The sequence below is a fragment of the Podarcis tiliguerta genome, assembly GCF_965153285.1.
Source record: "Podarcis tiliguerta genome assembly, chromosome: 4".
Classification (NCBI taxonomy): domain Eukaryota; kingdom Metazoa; phylum Chordata; class Lepidosauria; order Squamata; family Lacertidae; genus Podarcis; species Podarcis tiliguerta.
The window spans coordinates 24,350,796-24,370,448 of record NC_139537.1 but is presented as its reverse complement, the minus strand read 5'-3'; the positions used below and the strand labels follow the sequence as shown (position 1 = coordinate 24,370,448).

General features: G+C 44.5%; 1 protein-coding gene across 12 annotated transcripts in view; it reads left to right on the top strand.

Moving 5' to 3' along the window:
- The window catches only part of ATP8A2 (ATPase phospholipid transporting 8A2), a 327,202-nt gene that overhangs the window by 153,240 nt on the left and 154,309 nt on the right, over positions 1 to 19,653 (top strand). For all 12 annotated transcript variants that reach the window (XR_014510327.1, XM_083437037.1, XM_083437042.1 and 9 more), the window contains one exon: positions 18,772 to 18,955. Coding sequence is in view for 11 of the 12 variants with exons in the window: in XM_083437037.1 (XP_083293163.1) it covers positions 18,772 to 18,955 (184 nt within the window). In the remaining variant the exon portion in view is untranslated. The remainder of the gene's footprint in view (positions 1 to 18,771; positions 18,956 to 19,653) is intronic.

Here is a 19,653-nt window from a genome sequence, read left to right as displayed (position 1 = left end):
CCTTGGACATTCTGAAGAAGTAACAGGAGGGGAAACAGAAGGCACTTCCACTTCTTCCATACCCATCGCAGGTGGGGAGGGAGGGAGAGAGGTGAGTTCCCCTGGAATCTTTTATTCATTCAGTCAGTCATTATTAAGACAGTTTTGTTCCAACTCCCACGTCAGTCTTGAGGAACTGTAAAGGTAAAGGGACCCCTGACCATTAGGTCCAGTCGTGGCCGACTCTGGGGTTGTGGCACTCATCTCGCTTTATTGGCCGAGGGAGCCGGCGTACAGCTTCCGGGTCATGTGGCCAGCATGACTAAGCCGCTTCTGGCGAACCAGAGCAGTGCACGGAAACACCGTTTACCTTCCTGCCAGATAGGTACCTATTTATCTACTTGCACTTTGACATGCTTTCGAACTGCTAGGTTGGCAGGAGCAGGGACCGAGCAACGGGAACTCACCCAGTCGTGGGGATTCGAACCGTCAACCTTCTGATCAGCAAGTCCTAGGCTCTGTGGTTTAACCCACAGCGCCACCCGCGTCCTTGGGGAACTGTACAAAGGTTTAAAAATGTAATGTATCAATAAAAACAAGATACCTTAGAAAATAAATGCAGCTGAACTTGGGTGGGAATAAAATAATTCACATGTTGGAATTAAGCACTCGCAAAGGCCTGGGCACACAAAATATGTTTGAAGGAGGTGCCGAAATGGACCCTATGTTTGGAGGGACAGTGAGCTCATATAACGAACAACACTGCAGAAACAGTTCTCCCCCATGGCTGCCGCCAGTCAAACCCTTATGTCATGGTCTGGCTGGATGAGGAAATGTGGTGGGCCCCAGCCACCCAAGCACTGCCCCCAGGGATGACACAGAGGAAGGAGACTTAGACCCAGGACAGTGGTGGGACAAGCTGGGAGGTGATAGAAGCAGGAGGTTTGAGTGAACACAAGGGGTCAGAAGGGCACATTTACCCCATAGGGCAGATCCCACAGGTAACCCGGTCTCAAGTTGTTTAGGGCTTTGTCTGTCAAAGCTAAAACCTTCAAACTGCAGCTTATTGGCAGCAAGAGCAATTATTTTAAGGGATGTAATTTGTGTGGGGCAGGACACCCCAGGGAGTAGTTTCACTGCTGCACTTTGCTTTCAGACAAGCATCAAGGGCAGCACTACACAAGAGTATCACAGTAGTCCAGCCTTGAGGTTACCAATGCATGAGCCACAGCGATGACACGGCTACCCCTTTCCAGGAATGGCCACAAGTAATCCATCAGCTGAAGCTAATAAATGCTACTCATAGCCACTGCTGCCCCCTGGGCTTCTAGCAGCACACATGACTCTCGCATGAGTTCTGAGTAGAGCTTCTGTCTGCCATTGGCTGAATGCTTCAGATGCAAAAGTCTTTGACTTAATTGTGCAGTCCTGACCCCTTTCAGCTGGGACGGAGCCCCATTCAGTTCAGCGGAACTTACTTCAGAGCAGACTTGCTTAGGATTGCAGCCTAAGCTGCTCAAGTCCTCAAGAGGTAGCGCAGGTGGAAGGGTCTTGGAAAAGAGGATATGAAAGAGCACAGACCTGGGAAAGCAAGAGCCAAAGGCCTGTGAAGGCAGCAAGCCAAAGAAAGTCTAGGAAAGAAGGATCGGAAGATGGAGTGGTCCACAGGCTTTAGGGCAGGGTTTCCCAAACTTTGGTCTCCAGTTGTTTTGGGACTACAGTTCCCATCACCCATGACCACTGGTCCTTCTAGCTAGGGGATAATGGGAGTTGTAGTCCAAAAACAGCTGGAGAACCAAGCTTGGGAAACCCTGCTTTAGAGGAAGAGGAGAAAGCCAGAAGAGTTTGAGAGGGGAAGGGAAACCGGGAGTGCGGATGGAAGAAAGAAAAGCTTCAGAGATGAGGAATTGCATCTTGAAGGGGTGGTGGATGTTTTTCAGCCTGAGGGTTATATTACCTTCTAGGCAACCTTCCAGGGATCACATGCTGGTGGTGGCCTGGACCAGAAGCAAAAGTGGACAGAGGAACCAATGTTAATTTACTTATGTAAATGTATGCAAGTCTCTATATCCGCATTGTAGCCAGGCAAGAACACTCGAGGTGGATACAAAGCTGGAGTGTGGCCTGGGGAGAAAGTGTGGCCCGGGGCGTGTTCTGAGGGCCAGCTAAGGAGGCCTGGAGGGGCCACAGTGCTGCATACCGGGGAGACAGTGGGAGAAAGCTAAATCATTGGGCGCAGAAGGTCTCAAGCGTATTCCTGCATGATGCGACTATGTAATGCTTTGCATTTGTGCCTCCATCCCACACACCTTGGACTGCTTTCAAATGCAAAATCAGAATACAAGTAGAAGTGCACATCTCTGCTTCTTGTACCTTTGAGAGGGAGACGTTTTGCCGCCTTCCATTTCTGACTTCCTCGCTGCCATATTTTTGTCCTTTTCGCGCGCCCCCCTCTCTTGATCCTTTCATTTCTCTTTAGCTTTTTTGTCTCTCCCCTCCTCTCCCCCCAAACTTTCAGACATTGTTTCATGCCCCAGGGTGGGCCTCTGTTAAGCTGCCTCTGCTTCATCTTTTTTGAGATAATGAACTTCTTGACACTTGCTGTATAAATCACTGTTCCAGGAGATGGCGTTGAGCAGTAGCAGGGTACGGGGAGGCTAATCCCGCTGTCCAAACATCTCGTTTTGGTATTCCATATTGAGAATGGGAAACACATTTCTCCTCTTAAAAGTGTTCTGTTCAGTAATTCACTTGTCTTTAAATTTATTCCGGTGGGGGATAGCAGGATACTTAGTAGCCTTCTTTGGATTTCTCAGTTGCATAAACTGGAATCCTGACAAATCAGAAGGGATAGAGAGCTGTTAGTCTTAGCTGAATGGACACCCATCAAAAGAACATTGCATATAATTTAGCCAAGCTTGGGATAATTGAATAGGCTTTTAAGCAAATCCCCCTCCCCCCCCCAAAAAAAACACCCTAGCTAGCCAGGATATCTGATTTAATTTTCACCTCTTCACACAGCTGAAAACACCAGTAAGGCAAAACATGACTGGTTCACAGGAGAACATTGGTCACAATTGTGCTTATTCAGTGAATGAAACAAAAAGAGAATAAGCTGGAACCACATTTAATTGGGTTTCAGTCATCCAACCTCCCCTGGCAGATATCAGATGGTCCTTTGTACGCAAACAGATTGAACCCTGCAGAATAAATTAATGCCACTGTAGTTTGCCTCCTTTCTTAAACTTGCCTGCAAAATATGTTTTTCTTAAAGGCTTTGGTTCTCCCGAGTGCTGTCCTCGAGTTCAATTCCCTAGTTGAAAATCTGCATACGGTAATGCAATATTCTTCTATTGGGAGAAATCTGTGGCATATGTAAATGAAATAAGACCAGGCCCCAGTGGCATTGACAGGATGCGGAGAAGGAAAGAGGTTGTGCGTTAACGCGCTTGCAGTCTAGGTCATTCTCACCGAACCCTGGAGCTCTTAGATTCCACCACCCTGGTATAAGGGAAGACTTTGCCATTCTTTTTCTCAGTGACCCATTGTAAAACACTATTGGAGCCCTAAGTGATTCCAGTTACATAGAATCCTTTTAATAATATACAACCTTAAACCCAATGCTTTGAATGTATACATTGCCAAAGTTAATGGTCTAAGGCACACCTAGCACTGGGCAAACAGAAACCTCATGAAATAACATACAATGGAGCAATCATTCCCTCATTCAACCAAATGGATCAAAGCTTAGTCCTAAAATCAGTCCCCATATGTTTTTTGCTCATGTGGCTTTCCTTTATTTTGGCTACTTAATGAACCTTATACCTTCCTTTTTCAAAAGAAAGGAGGAAGGAGAAAGGAAGAATAATTGTCTTATTGCAGAGAAATCATACAGTAGAATTATTTTGAGAATTATAGACAATTATGTTTTTAGCTTCTCGTCATAACTTTCGATTTGCAGATGCAGGAAGCAGCTGATTTCCCCCCTCCTCTAAACCAAACGAGACGCAACATTTTAAACATTTCATGGTCTGCTACTTTAGATCCAGGAGTGCTGTTCATTTGGCATTCATTTTCCTTTTATGCTGTAGACTTTATTACCTCATTGCCCAATCCATGTGCTTTTTGATGTAGTAGTTACGGGTCACTCCCAAACCTGTAACTTTTCTTCTGTGTTTGTCCTGCAAAAGTCCCTATTTTTCCTGAGGCTCTTCAAAATCATTCTTCATATATCTTATACATCTCTTTGTTGTACCAAGAAAATGGAGTGCTGCCCATAATTTTGTGTCCGGTGGCAATGCTCAGAAAAGCTCCTTCGTCCCCAAAAGTTATTATTTAAAACACAAATATATGGTGTTCTTGACACAAACACCATATATTATCTAGATCAATTGATGTCTTTTAGCTCTTAGACTAAAATGTATTGTACTGAAGGCACCAGTCGTTTATCTAAAGCTCAGTTTGATCTCTTTCGTATCCGTTCAGTGCTGTTGAATCCATCAGAAGTTATTGCTCTGAAGGGCATTAGCATACATTAAGAAGCTGCAGGTCTGTTCTCAACGTTAAATGCTTTTAAGCCAAGAAAGAAAGTAAACAGTATCCCCACAGCTGCTTTGCGGAGGGCCATTCCTTCTGACCCACATGCGTTTGGAAAAGAGCCTGTTTGGGTTAACAATTACTCCAGTTCATATTACATGGGCTTTCTAAAAGGCTCTTCCTGTTTTTCCTTCTTCCTTTTAGCCTTGTGCCGTTGGTATCTGAACTGAGAGAGGGACTTGTATAGATGGAAAGGGGAAATGCTTCATAGGCCTCATGTTGTGGGACGTAAAAGCAGAAGGCAGACATCGATAAAAGGGGGAGAAAGTATTGCAGCTGACTGTGTGCTGCTGGACCAACTCAAGAAGAAAACTGCTTTCTGCACCATTTACTTTCGCAGAATGGGGTGGTGATTCAGATTTTTTTAATGGGAAGACCGGCTTAGAAACGGGTGTCGTTTTCCCTTTGAAACAGACTTCCGAAAGTTTTCAAAATAGCCCAATCCTTCATTTACATGAGTTAACTAAGGGTGTGACCTTGTGATCCCTGGCAGGATGACCCAAGGGCCATAGGATTTTTCAGGTCTCCTTCCTTTTGCTGTGGAAAAGGTCCGCTGCCAGTTCTCTCCTGCTAAAGGCAGAAAGAGGTTGTTCCAGGGGTGTGTTGGGATGGGTACAGAGAGGCTTCGCATCCAGAAGATAGGGGAAAGTATATTGGTCTTGGGGCTGGTGTACTTACTGTATTTTTCGCTCTATAGGAGGCACTGGACCATAGGAGGGGGAGAACAGGGGGAAAAAAATCTCCCCCTCTCTGCTCAGCGCCCCTTCAGCGAAGCAGCAGGAGAAACGGAGCCCCTTCCATTTCTCCTCCCGCTTCGCTGAAGGGGCGCTGCGCAGAGAGGGAAAACTGTGCAGCACCTCTCCAGCGAAGCGAAGCCTGGAGACCCCTCTCGCTCTCCAGGCTTCAGGTGGCTAGCTGCAAGACTTCGGAGTGCAGTGGGAACTCCTGCTGCGCTCCGAAGGCTTGCGGATAGCTGCCTGAAGTGGGAGTTCCCTGTGCTCCAGGGGCTTCAGGCAGCTTCAGCGAAAGCAACACGAAGCCTCCGGAGCGCGGGGGGAGCTCTCCCTCTGCGCTTCAGAGGCTTCGCGTTGCTATCGCTGAAGCCAAGGAGCCTGCATTTGCTCCATAGGACGCACACACATTTCCCCTTCATTTTTGGAGGGGGAAAAGTGCAACCTATAGAGCGAAAAATACGGTATTTTCCCTTCCTGTTGAGATGAATGGGAGAAATGTTTCTTATTAGGGAGGCTACAGAAAGGGTGAAAATGCCTGCAGCTTCCATCAGGGCTCTTAATTTGGTCCTTCCTCTGCCTTAAATTCTCCCTCTGCTAACCCTGTAGGATTGCTCAGCCCAAAAGTAATGGTTGAACATTCCATATAGCTCAGTATTGTCTACACTGACTGACAGTTTCTCTCCAGGGTTTCATTCGGGGGAGGGGGTTGTCTCTCCCAGCCCTTCCCAGAGATGCCAGGGCTTGAACCTGGGACCTTCTGCGTTCAAGGCAAATGCCCGTCCACTGAGCTTTGGCCCTCCCACTAGCCTTATCTGCGCATCAGCTTCATGTGCCTTCCTCATCAGATGGAATGCAAGGGCAATGAGTAGCATACGAAAATTCTAGCATATTTTCTGCAAGCTCCTGCCTGTGAATTTGGAGGAGAAAACAAACAAGCCATGAACTGGCTTCTTTTTTGTACAGGAATGTGTAAACATTTGCTTTAGATAGAGCTCTTGATCAAATAGAATAGAAAAATAGCTTCTTTTCAAGTAAATAAACTGTTCGATACAAACTTTTTTTTTTTAGTCACGAAAACTAGACAGTTGATCTAGCTGAAATAATTTAAGCACATAAGACACATTTGCTGGTTCACAGATTCAGCTGCAAGAACCCAGTTTCAACTTCAATTCCTAGGCAAGTGTCGTATGACTGTCTTTTTAGGATAGGGAACAAGCCATCAGATATTTCAGGAGTGATGAACCTTTCTTTCTGCCAAGGGCCATATTCCCTGAGAAGCAATTGTCCAGGACAACATGCTAGTGGTTGGGCTGCAACCAGCTTGGGCAGGGGGGAGCTATCAGTGGGTGGAGACTAAGACAAAAGTGGGTGGGGCAAAGCCAAATTTATGTGGGTCTTTCTCTCTCTCTCTCTTGGAACCCTGGTTCTTAAAATCTGGTTAAGCAGGTGCTTTTTAGTCATAACCATGGTTGCAGTCTCTGTTGCATACAGAACATTTAGCCACAGTGAAAGGTAATTTTGTCCTGAGAAGGGAAGGAGTAGGAATGTTGCAGCCAGAGCAATTAGCTGCATAAAGATTATATGTTGTATAATGGCCGTTAAAAGTGATCAGCCTTTTCTTCTCTTAGACGGGTAAAACTCTGGCCATATTTTTTTTAAACTCGTGACACTTGCTGCAGGATCCGACCAGCAGATAATGCCTGGAGCCTGCATCTGCTCCTTTTAATTCTTCAAAGTTGCTTTTGGCTCAGGAGAGGAGCAATTATAATAATAACGTTTGCTTTTGCAAACAGCTGTTAAGATAAAATTGAAACTGTGACAAATATCTAATTATCCTGTCACAACAGCCATGTAAGTTTGCCAAGTTCAATTCAGATTAAGTGTCCCACGGGAGTCGTTGCTAAAGTGCAGGATGACATTAAGGAGGAAATAACAAGCTGGAGAAACAATTGCAGCGCCAGCTCACTGATCAAGCTGGAATGGGAGAGCTTCATAGAGCAAGGACTAGCAAGCGCCCCACATTTTGTGGTGGTGAGGTTGTTCCTGGATCCGCAGGTAGGAACATTGGAAGCCACCCTATACTGAGCTAGACTGTTGGCTCTGCCTCACTCAGTACTGCCCTACTCTGACTGGCAGGGGCTTGGGAAAGAGAGATCTCATCATCCCTTGCTTCTTCCTTGTCATTAATGGTGTGCAGGATTAAACCTGGGACATTCTGCATACAGAGCATGTGCTCTACTGCTGAGCATCCTGCCACCCAAAGCAGAGGATCTTTATGGCATCAACCATGCATATTTCTGAAATCTTGGTCCAGCCAAATCAAAGACAGGGAATCTTTTGAGTTCAAGCTATACAGGAGACATGGATGATGGAGCTAGAAACTCATCTCTCAACAACTGAGCACAACTCCCTCTTACTGACTTCACCCAATAGACTCTCCTCTTTTCCTTCCCTCTTGCCTGCTCTCTTGGGTTGGACTAGGTGAGCCTTGGCATCTTTTCCAACGGTTCGATTCTCTCTGAAATCACAATTCCTGGACAGCTTTTAACATCTCCAGTATCTTTTATTGTCACTGATATGATTTCATTTTGGTCTCTGCAGAATAGCGGCAATATTGCTGGTTTTAGTTTTCGGAGCTGTGTTGTTGTTACATTAACTGGATTGGTTACTGGGGTTTGATTTGTGTCTTTGGTGGATTTTATGGCTGAGTTTTAGTGTTGTGCTGTTGCTAGCTTGGTTTTTATTGATTTATGATTTTCTTTATTGAATTGTTGTATCTTGTGTTTTAATTTTGTCTATTTTACTATCGCCTAGAGAATCTTTTTTATCAGGAGATTCATAAATTGAATGAATAAATACAATAATAGAAGAGTTCTGCCAGAGGAAACCAAAGGTCTTTTGGATTCAGAATCCTGCTTCCCACAGTGACCAGATTCCTATGAGAAGCCCAAAAGCAGGATCTGAAGGAAGTAGCTTCAGCAGCCCCCTCCCATCAAAACATCCATCAAAATTACCAATAGAATTATTTCATACTTTCTTTCTGAGTGATCTACTTCATACAACTTGGTCGAAAATCTCTTAAAGGTCACTAGCTTCTTGTAATGGTTCTAGGGGTTGCTCGTGCGTAAGTTGCCGTTACTCCTGGCTAGGTTGCCTGGTTGAACCCTTTCTGTCTGGACAGCCTCAAGTTCTGTGGCTGCCTCAGTCGCTGGCAGAATCCGTCAGTGGGCGTTTCTTAAACCTCTTCCAGCATAGAAGCTGTTTGACGCCCAGTCTCCTCCCCCTTTGCCTGCGCGGAAGTTTTCTGCGCAAAGTGGGTGTGGGCAACGGAGTACTCGTGCCCTCTCCGCTGGTCTCCTGCGAAAAGTCCTGGAGCCACCTCTCCAATTCCCCCATCTGCCCCCCTTCTCCACTGGTGTTACGCTGATTTCCTTCCCCAGCGGATGGGCTACCTCTCCCCCTACTGGGACCCTCTCCACCATCGTCCTGGAGCCTCCTCTCCGCCTCCCGCTTCGATGGCAGTTCCCTGACACTTCTCAACAGTTGTTCCTTGCAGGGAACTGGTTCACAAATGTGCTCCATCATAGAATCATATAGTTGGAAGAGCTTCACTAGTCATCTAGTCCAACCTTCTGCAATGCAGGAATCACAGCTAAAGAATCTGACCAATGACCACCCAACCTTTCTTTAAAAAACCTTCAGTCACTTGGTACTTACTATCAAGTGATGCCTTGCATGCATGGACACACCTTCATAGAAACACACATAACCGGCTCATGACATCGTGTTTTTGGGTGGAGTCAATTCACATGCACAGTAATTACTTGTATCTTCATGTAGGGAACATCCGTAAGGATGTTTCAAGGGCTGGTGTAAGTGCTTGGTTTCATATTTTGCTTCTTTGTGCTGATCTTGGGGAGGAAAAAAAAAGGTGAAAAGTGTTTGTGTGGAGGTTGGCTATGTTTTATGGAAGGAGCCTTTGAAGTTAGTGGAGTGCTCCACCAAAACAGCAGCCACCACATACTGGAAAATGGGAACATAATCCAACCTGAAGCTGTAGTGGGAGTAATGGGAATGGGAGGCTAGGGATTACCGTGTCCCAAATTAAGAAAAGAACATGCATTTTCCCCCTTGCTGTGATTATGCCCAGGATCCCGCCTGCAAGGGTTGGAATTAAGCACTTAGTAGGTGGTAGGTGATCATCTGTTGTTGCAGCAGACAGAAGGTAGATCTATTTTTTAAAAATAACCAGGTGACTTTCAGCTGTAGTAGTAATATCAAAAGGCTTCTCTCTCCACCACCCCAAATTAGACTGTTAGAATCCTTGAACCATACCAACTCAAATGCAGATTTCACCCTCTCTTGTATATGCTGATCACCATGACTCATGAGGCTCTGTCCCTTGAGCTTCCTTTTCTTTAACTTGCTTTGATCCCAAGTCTCTATTTTGTACCTCCCTCCCATTGGTGGACCTTGAACATTCAGACACAAACAGGGTTGACCCAACCCATCTTGCTTTCTGAATCAAAGGACAAGATGGCACCCTCATTCCATCTGCAGAAGTCAGTTGGGCTGTCAGTTGAATCTTCCTTCAATCCTAGCAAGAAGACAGCATCTTCCACAATACCAAAGGGGATCAGTCAAGGTTGTGTGGTAATGCCACGCACAGCACTGCCCTTAAACAGAGGGGTGTGGCTGGGGGGTTGGTTTCAGGAGGTACAGCTCTGTCAAAATGGCCCCTCATGTTTCCAAGTATCTGCTGCATGAGGCAACCTTTTCACTATTCCTTATGCTAAGGGTCAGACTTGAGAAAACAAAGTGGATCTCACAAGGCTGAAGTTTGCCCACACCTGATTGATTCAATGTGTATCTCCTTTTTATATGTACAGTCATCTAGCAAATCAGTGGACTCTGAGCTCTCAGGCATAAGGGACCAAATCATCAGGGCTCTGTTAAGTACCACAATATGGCATCTAGGTTTGGGCTTGGCATTGTGGTGTAGTTAGTGAAACTCTTCTGAGCCTGTTTTTGTTGGCCATTGGGAATAAAAAACAGCTGGTTCACCTAGCCAGGCTCTTTCTAATTCTTTATGCCACTCGCTTTAGCTGGTGGGTATTTTAAATTAGTTCATCATTATTAAGGGAGACCGGCAGGTACTGCAAATTATCTTGATGACAATCGCTTAGATGGTGCGAAATATTAAGTCACCAAGGCAGAAGGGCTATGAACTGTCTGTCGTCCTCAATGACCCTAGCACTAAATTGCGTAGATGGATATTGGCATGAGAATGGACAAAAAGGATGTTTCCTCCTCTGTAAGAGGCTGGCACTGAATGCTGCCTCTTTGCTGCCCAGGAGTTCACCTTTGAAGATAACATGTCAATAGAAATTGGCTCATTACCATGCTGGCTGCCAAAACTTTTCAAAGCTTGTTTCTCTTCGGGAAACAGGGTCCTCCAGGCAATGTCCTCCTCTCTGCCTGCAGAAAAAGGTTAGCTGCTTAAAAAAATGAACCTCCAGCAGCCCCCTTGCCTCTTTAAAAATTCCTGTCTACCAACTGTATTAGTGCCAATGGGACTTAATTGGGCTGCCACTGCAAAAAAAAAAAAAAAAAAAGTCACAAGATTGCCAGAGCCTGTGCTAGGTCTTGACATTGGAAAAGAACATCTCCTAACAGGGGAAACTGCATGGGATGGCAATGTGTTGCTGAGCACTCCCTGGCTTATTTGCAAGCTTTTTTAAAAGTGAAGAAAGGCTCTTGCTGTGGCAAACAAATCTCACAATAATTGGACTCCAGGTTAATAGCCCCTGAATTTTCTTTCATTGATGTACCCGACCACAGATGGAGTGATTAGAGAGTGAGGCTTAAGAGGTAGAGCTGGATAGGTTACAAAACTGTTCACAGCATTTGCAGGATAATTCATGCTGCAGAATCCCAGATTCAGCTTATTCTCTGTCTGGGTGCCTCTACCTTAGTTTCCATCTCCTTCAGGCCCCCCCAAACTGAGGTAATGGGTAGCCCTGGTCCTGGGTGAAATGGCATTTGCTCCTCTACTGCAGGCTGTCTTGGGCTGGCTAAAAATCCCTGCTTTGCTCTTCCCCTACTCCTCGCTATGCCATGCCAAGAGCAACAAACCATGAGCCTTGACATGTCCTGCAGTCTGAACCTGAGCTCACGGTTTCTTTTACACTGAACAAACTACAAAGCCGTAACCAAGGTTTGTTCTGAGCTTACCACTCATGGTTTGTTTGGGAGGAAATCACAGTTTGCACTAAACCAAAGTTACACACCAACTGTGGTTTAACCTGGTGCCCACCACTGTGGCTAAGTGACAGACCAGGCAAAGGGACAGGTCCGTGCTTCAGGGTTGCCTGCAGAGAGGAGGGTGAGACAAAGCAGGATCAGCACCATGGAGAGGCACCTTGGTGTTAGTGCCAGCGTTATCCTTCAGCTGAGGCAGAACATGCAAGTTGTCTCAGCAGTGTCCAGGAATAACTGACAGATCTTTTGAATAGCCTAAGCTTGATACACACTGACTAGGGGCCCTACCCCATGGATGCTGGGCAGTTAAAAGTCTGGTGCCGTCCTCTGCAGCTGTTGCCTTCTTCCAGGCTCTGGGGTTTCAAGTTGTAGGGATATCTCCTCAGAGCTTTCCTGATCCTCCAGAGAATCTGTGGACCCAAGTCTAGCAGCAGAAGTATATCCTTGGAGTTCAGTGAAAGAGATATGTGACCCTGACATCACATGGACAGACCAGAATGTGAATCCTTGAGGCTCCTCCTTGGGGCTGCAGCTGGAGGGGGGGCTCTACCTCTGAAGGTTCCTGTTTTGGGGCCATGACAACGTGTAAACACAACCACTGAGATCCCAAATTTGTAGTAATGAGTTAGGCTGGGCCTACCCTTTAAACCAGCTAGGTAGGCCTGGTTCCCTGGGCCCTCTGAACTCCCCACTCCCATTCAGCTGACTTAAACTTTTGCCTCACTCTGTCAAATAGTAGAGCTGGCCCTGTGACTGTTGTAGTTTGCTCTAGGCTGTAACTTGAGTAGTCATGTACTTCTCCTCCTTAGTTGGAAACTCTATATAGCTGAGAAGGGAGCCAAACAATTATGTTTTATTACTTCCTGCTTTAATATTTATTTAAAACTTCTCTAGCAAAGGCAAAAAATAATTATGACACCGGCCACCAAAAAGAGGGCAAGGAAATGGGTGTTAGCTGCAGAAAAAGATACTTCGCTTACAGCTATAACTCTGTTTGAAACTATTTTATGTTAAGAAAGAAGTACCAAAAGCAAAAGAGTAGGTTGCCACATAACAATAAAGCCTAAGTAAAATATATAACATTAACAAATTTAGTTTTAACTTCTACAAACCAAGCGCAAGGAGGAATCTTTTTTCCATTTTCACAATTCCACCCATCATACATTTTCATATTCTCTTCTAGTCCTTGTCTCAGAGCCTGAGAAATCCCCCCATCATTCCTGTCATTTGGCTTCTCAATAGAAATCACAAATACATTCTATCCCAAACATGTTACCAATTTTCTACCGGGTCATGTTCAACGTGTTACTAATATAAAGCCCTTGACGACTTGGGACCAGTTTACCTGCAAGATCACTTTGCCCCATATAAGCCCACTCGGCCACTTCATTCTGCAGAACTGGCACTGTTACAGGCACCACATAATAATAGCCCCTTCTGCATTTGTGGGAAATTTATCTTTTAGAGTGGCAGCATCTAGACCTTGGAACTCCCTGCCTATTGACACCAGGCAGCAGCTGAAAATTAGCACATTCCACAGCAGAGGTGCCACATTGAACAACTGAAAATGCGTAATAGGGAAGGAAGTGTCTTCTATGGGACTGGTTTCCATTGGTGCTGGAATGCTGATGCTTTCGTGTTACGCATAATTCTTCTGCAATAGTGAGGACATCCTTATTTTGTTTTTACTCCACTGAAAGGAACTTTGTCCTTATTTTGTCTTTCTTGACAAGCAATTTGTTGGCGATTGAATTCCAAACCTTGGACTTGGAAGTCGTGGAAGCCTTTGACTAATTAAAACACTGTAAAAATACAGGTTTTTTTAGTAGCCATGCTTGACAGGCTTCCTGAACATTCCGTGATATATTTGTGCATTTGTCTTCTTCTCCTGGGAACTGTGCGTGCTCTTAAAAATCAGTAACCTATGCAGGTCTCGGGTTTCCTTTTGGGGCTGTTTCCCATCGTACCTTCCTGGTGGATGAAGTCAGGCATGGTAGGCTGAAATACTGGCGTATTTCATAGCAAAACTTGAACTGTTAAGTTCAAGGCAGACAGGCCCAGTGAGGACCTTGCATGCTTTAACAAAGGCTTTCAAGGAAGCAGGGTATCAAATTATCGTGTTTTGTGTTAAAGACATTAATGTATTTAAATGTGTTATTTTAATCCCTGTTGCAACATAGAAACAGGAGGATATAATAGTAGCATCTGTTTAAAGCGCAGCTTCCCCTCTCACCTTCACTTTTCACAAAAGTACCCATAAAGATTACGCAGCAGTGGGGAAAACGCACTGTACTAAAATTTCAGGGAAGAAGGAAACGGCACATAAATCGCACATGGGATTTGATTCATTTCAATTGTTTTCTTATCCATTTGATGCAAATTAGTGCAGGGAAAGAGCCAGAGGTGCTAAGTTTTGTATATTTGCACACTGTTTTCAACAGCCAGTGATTATTGGGGAGGATCTCTAGAGTGTGAGTATTCCCACACAACTAAGTCCATTTTCACCAGAGGCCCTTAAAAAACATCTGCCAAATAATGTCATGTTGACCTTTGTTCAGAATGTTCAGGTGTTAATCTTCTTCTTGTCTTCTAAATAACACCTTCACCTTTTCCTGTTGTGGGTCAGTACTCTGCCTGCCCCCAAGACGCTGACTCTAAGAGTTTCTAACACATAACACAAAAATACATACCATAATAACAAAAGAAACAATACCCCCCCCACACACAGTTTAAAAGGCCGTAGATTGTTTAAATAGCCAAAAAGCCTGGGAGAAAAGGAATGTTTTACATAAAGATATGAACTTCCCAGGAGAAAGCATTCCACAGGCAGGGAGCCACTGCAGAAAAGGCCCTTTCTCATGTTGCTGCCCTCCAGACTTCTTGCAGAGGAGGCACACAAAGAAGGAAGGGCCTCAGATGATGAGCAGAGGGTTTGAGTTGGTTCATATGAGGAGAAGCAGTCTTTGAGGTATTGTGGTCCTAAGTCGTTTAAGGCTTTATAGGTCAAAATCAGCACGGCCTCGGCCCAGTATACCTGAAGGAGCGTCTCCACCCCAATCATTCAACCCGGACACTGAGGTCCAGCGCCGAGGGCCTTCTGGCAGTTCCCTCACTGCGAGAAGCCAAGCTACAGGGAACCAGGCAGAGGGCCTTCTCAGTAGTGGCACCCGCCCTGTGGAATGCCCTCCCACCAGATGTCAAAGAGAAGAACTACCACCAGACTTTTAGAAGACACCAGAAGGCAGCCCTGTTAGGGGAAGCTTTTAATGTTTAATAGATTTTTGTATTTTAATATTCTGTTGGAAGCTGCCCAGAGTGGCTGGGGAATAAATAAATTATTGTTATTATTATGCCCAGAAACTAATTGGCAGCCTTTGTAGTCGGACCAGGATTGGCAGCATATGCTCAAACTGTCTTGGCCCAGTGAGCAACCTGGCCATTGAAGTCTGCACTAGCTGAAGTTTCTGAACCGATCAGTGTGGCATCTCTGCCGCATTAACAACTGGGGACCAGTTTACATGCAATATCACTCTACCCCACATAAGCCCACTCAGCCGCTTCAGTCTGTGAAACTGGCTACAGGTCCCACATCATCTTTTAGCATGGCAGCTCCTGCACTTTGGAACTTCCTGCCTATTGACATTAAGTAATGACTGCAAAATAGTATGTACCACAGCAGAGAGAAGGCTGGCCAGCATTATCTCCCTGCTGTGATAGTTTTTATACACAGGAGCATTCACTACCACAGCCCCCCCCCCACCTGCTGTCTCAAGTGAAACAGTCCAGAATTCTATCACTTCCGATTATAATCTTACTCTGCATAATGTGTAAGTCAGCTCTGATATTCCATAATTTCAGTCTGGCAGTGCAAAGCAATAAAAAGGTTTATGTTTTTGGCATAGTCTTTCCAGATTCATTTCCTATCTGGGTAATAAAAGAATGCTGAGCAACCACCACTCCAGTTTACAATAACTCAGATAAAGAAATCATGTTAACAGCAATGTGTGTGTGTGTTTCTGAGCTTCCCCTGGACCCTGAGAAGGAATGGTTCAGTTTTCCCACTAAGCAAAGTGCATGCACAGAATGATCTCAGGGTATACAATGAAGCCTCTGTCATGTGGACCTTGCTTATTCCCAACCTGCTACTTTTTGCAAAAAGGGTCAAATCCCCACTGGGTTTCAAATAAGGCAAGTTTGAATAATTAGCCATCTGGCTTCCACCAGGATGTCTGGCACAGAAAAGATGCAGCCTCACTCCTGTGTCTCTTCTTCCAGTCAGGCTACCTCCTCTTGTTCCTGAACTGAACACCTTCCTTTCTGAGCCCCCCAACCCCTGCATACCTAACCTTTGAGAAGCTCCCACAAAGGAACTGCATGGCTTTAGGGAAGGAGGAGTCAGTCTATTTCCTGTCTGTGTCAGTTTTATATGGGCTTCTTCATAAGTCCACTCTGTCATCTTTCTGCAAATTGTTGTTATTTTAATTAATAATTGACATTGCTTTTCCGTGAAAAATAAGAATTCAAGATTTGCATCCTTGCACATATTTTGTAGTAAACGTGCATTTTCTTGTATATATTTTAAACTAATAATACTTGTCTATAAGCACTTGGGAATGTTCTTAGAGAAATGTATCACCAAAGTTGGAGAAGTATGAAAACTGGGTTCCAATCCACATATGAACCCTGAAATCTTCTTCCTGTATTGCATGGTTTGCCATTGAGCTGTGTCTCCTTACCAGCCTGTGTGAAACTTGATGTTCAGCTGTGAGGAAGCTGCAGTTATGCAGCTGGCAGAAAACCCCTTCCCTAAATTTTAACATCAGCTGGGAGGATGTGCTTCCAACCTGGCAACTGGGGTTGGGGTCTCCTCAAGGGCTGCAGTGGCTCTTTACAGTCTCCCTTTCCTCATTGTACAACAAAGGGTCCAGTGTGCTAAGGGACCACCTATGTGGAAATGTACCTCAATACCGTTTGCATGTTTGTGATGCCCAAGGCTTTTTAACAAAAATTTGGCTGATTGACTCTACTCTTATGCTGAGCTGCATGCAGACAAATTTGAGGCATTGGCCCCAGTATCCAAAACACACATTTTCACCCAAATGTGGGTAGGTGCAATTTGTACGCTCAGGATGGGGAGCCGATGGAACCATGTGTTGTTGGACTACAACTCCCATCATCCTTTACCCTTGGCTGTGCTGGCTGGGATTGATGGGAGGTGGAGTCCAACCACATCTGGAGAACCTCAGGTTTCCCATTCCTCCTGTAGAGTAGTTTACTTTGATTCTGCCTCCATCCCCAGTACTTCTGAATACCTGATAGTAAAACTTTCCAAGCTGAAATCTCAAGGGGGAGGGGGGGAAATTGACCATCCCTGTTAAAACTATTTATTTTAGTAAATGGGGTTTATTTTGCTTTCTTCTTCTTCATGCTGAAATATGACTTGAAGATAGTCAAATGCAAAAATGATTAAGATCTCAAACCTATGAGAAGCTGATTTGGCAAGCAAAACGAGTGGTGGAGGATACGCTTCATTGTGAATTAATTGTCACCACTGATGTGGGTAAAAGGTAGCTGGCTCTTCTCCTGGCTCACAGAACACCTAGGACTCCTAACTGATTTACTCCACATATGCATAGCTCTGTTTTGGCTCAAACTCTGTCTGGAGTTTTCACTTTAACGGTTGCAAAGAGGGATGAAGCTAGACCATAGTTTTGGCAGCATCTTATGTCACGAGCAACACATAAATGTTAGACTTTAACACTAATGAGCTTCAGCGTTGCCTTGATCTCATTTTATAAATTTAACAGCTCTGTGAAATTATTAGTATCAAAGTTTATAATTTTTCCTTGTTTTTCAGTAAGACTGAGCCAAATCATTTTATAATATTTCATCATGAGGGCTTAATAAGCTACCCAGTGTGAATTCCACACACAAACAATATTAAGAATAAAAAGTGTTTTTTAAAAATAAATGGCTGGGCAAATCTCCCTGACCCCTAGTCTTATCTTGTGCATGAAAGCCTTTTGAAAGACAAAAGTAAGTGCTTGAAGGCTATTTGTATAACTTTCCGGTTAATTAAATGTGTATCCAGAGTACTCTGAGAAACTGGGCTTCCTAGGGAGGAAACCATGCAGATTCATAACTTTGAGATGATTGAGGTTTACATGGGATGGAGGTTACCTTCATTACATAATGACCCAAGCAATAAGTTGGTGAGTGAATACTTTAGCATGCAGGGGAACATGAGCTGCCCCCGCCCCCGAAGTTATTAGACTCTCAAATTCCAGCAGACCCAGCTATCATGGCCCATGGTCAGCAATAATGGGAATTGTAGTCCAGCAATATCCAGCGGACCACAGATTGCGTTGCATCAAAACTCCTCATATTGCCGTCTTCCTGCTCAAGAAGTTACTACTTTTGCTGTTCAATATGGCACCCATGTGGGTTATACTACTGAAAGCATAGACTCCGAAACGTAGTTGTTGGCAAGAGTTCCTGAAACACCTGCTGAGATGCAGAGCAGAGAATGCAGTGAAGGGAACTTTCAGACTAGCTGATTGTTGAGCATCGATGCTGATACTTTTGTGTGGATAAAATTGACAGCTAGTGTTTGCCGCCCCACACTTTCTGTCACTTTTCTTATCAGACTTTTTTATATATAAAAAAGATGATATAATTGCAGTTAAAAATCCAGGATAACAATCAAAATTATGTGAGAATTAACACACAACATAATGTTTGCCCTACATTAGTTTTGTGGGCCAAGTGTTGCCGTCTCATTTCAAGACCTCTCATTGACAGCAACTGGGGGATTTGAACTTAGTCGCGTGTAGCGCTTAAAAATAAACATTTTTCAGTTAGCAAAATTTTTTCAGTCTTGTATTTCTGATGCGTATTACATTCATGTATACAAAGCCATTTTCATAGTTCTTAAAAAGCTACTAAACATTCACACTTGTGACCTGTGCTCATGTTACTTATTTACAGATAAATAAGAAGACAGTGCTTTATTTCTATATGTGTTTGAGGGGAAGGAGGATTTGGCATGCGCTCTATAAACTTGATGTGTTGGATCAGGAAACGTTCCAGTTACTGCCCTTTTTTATATGTCTAAATCTAGATTACAGCTGTCCCTCTGGAAAGCCATACATATAGCTTAGCATGTGGGGAATTGACTGGCGTTTTCTCTTCTCCTTCCTAGGGTGTCTCCTCTGCAGAAGTCTGAAATAGTAGACATGGTAAAGAAGCATGTGAATGCCATCACTCTGGCCATTGGGGATGGTGCCAATGACGTGGGGATGATCCAGACAGCTCACGTTGGAGTGGGGATCAGCGGCAACGAAGGCATGCAGGCGACCAACTCCTCCGATTACGCGATTGCCCAGGTTAGAGTCCCGCAAGCGAGCAGCTGTCATATCCTGTTGAAATAAGCATTGGCTGCAGGAGCAGGATGAACACCTCATTGCTGACCTAGAGGCCAAGCAGATTTTCCCCTCTCTTTTCCGTTTGAGGCTGCAGCCTTAAAGCAGATATCTCACAAGTGCTTAGGATCCTTTCCATGGTGCCGGGCCATGGGCCATCTTCTCAAGAAGGCTTAGGTTTCTCTCTACTTGCCGCTGTACTTCAAACTCCAGTAATTGGGTCGAGAGAAGATAGTCATTACAGCTGTTGAAGCTCTGCTAATGATATATATGTATATATATTCTTCCTCTTGACTTGGACACCTGTTGGTGGAGTATATTCCTGTTCGGCAATAGTAAATGGCACTCTCGTTTTTCTTTTCAGTGACTTCAGGAGAAAGCTATGAAGGATAGCTTATGATTTCTATTCTAGTTCTTCAGTTGCGGCCCATAAGGATCAGTAGAGAGCAGTCAGCGTTGGGTGACATTTGCCTTTTGGAAGAGGCTTGCATCAATGATTCAAATGTTCTCTAAACTTTGACTTCATTTTCCTTAAAGGACAAAAATTTAAAATGTAGAAAAAGGTTATCTATTTATTTAAAAGAACTTAATAAAGTGATACCTTAATGTATCACTATAATACATGCAGTGTTCAAACATACTTATCGTGCCAACCGTCTTGG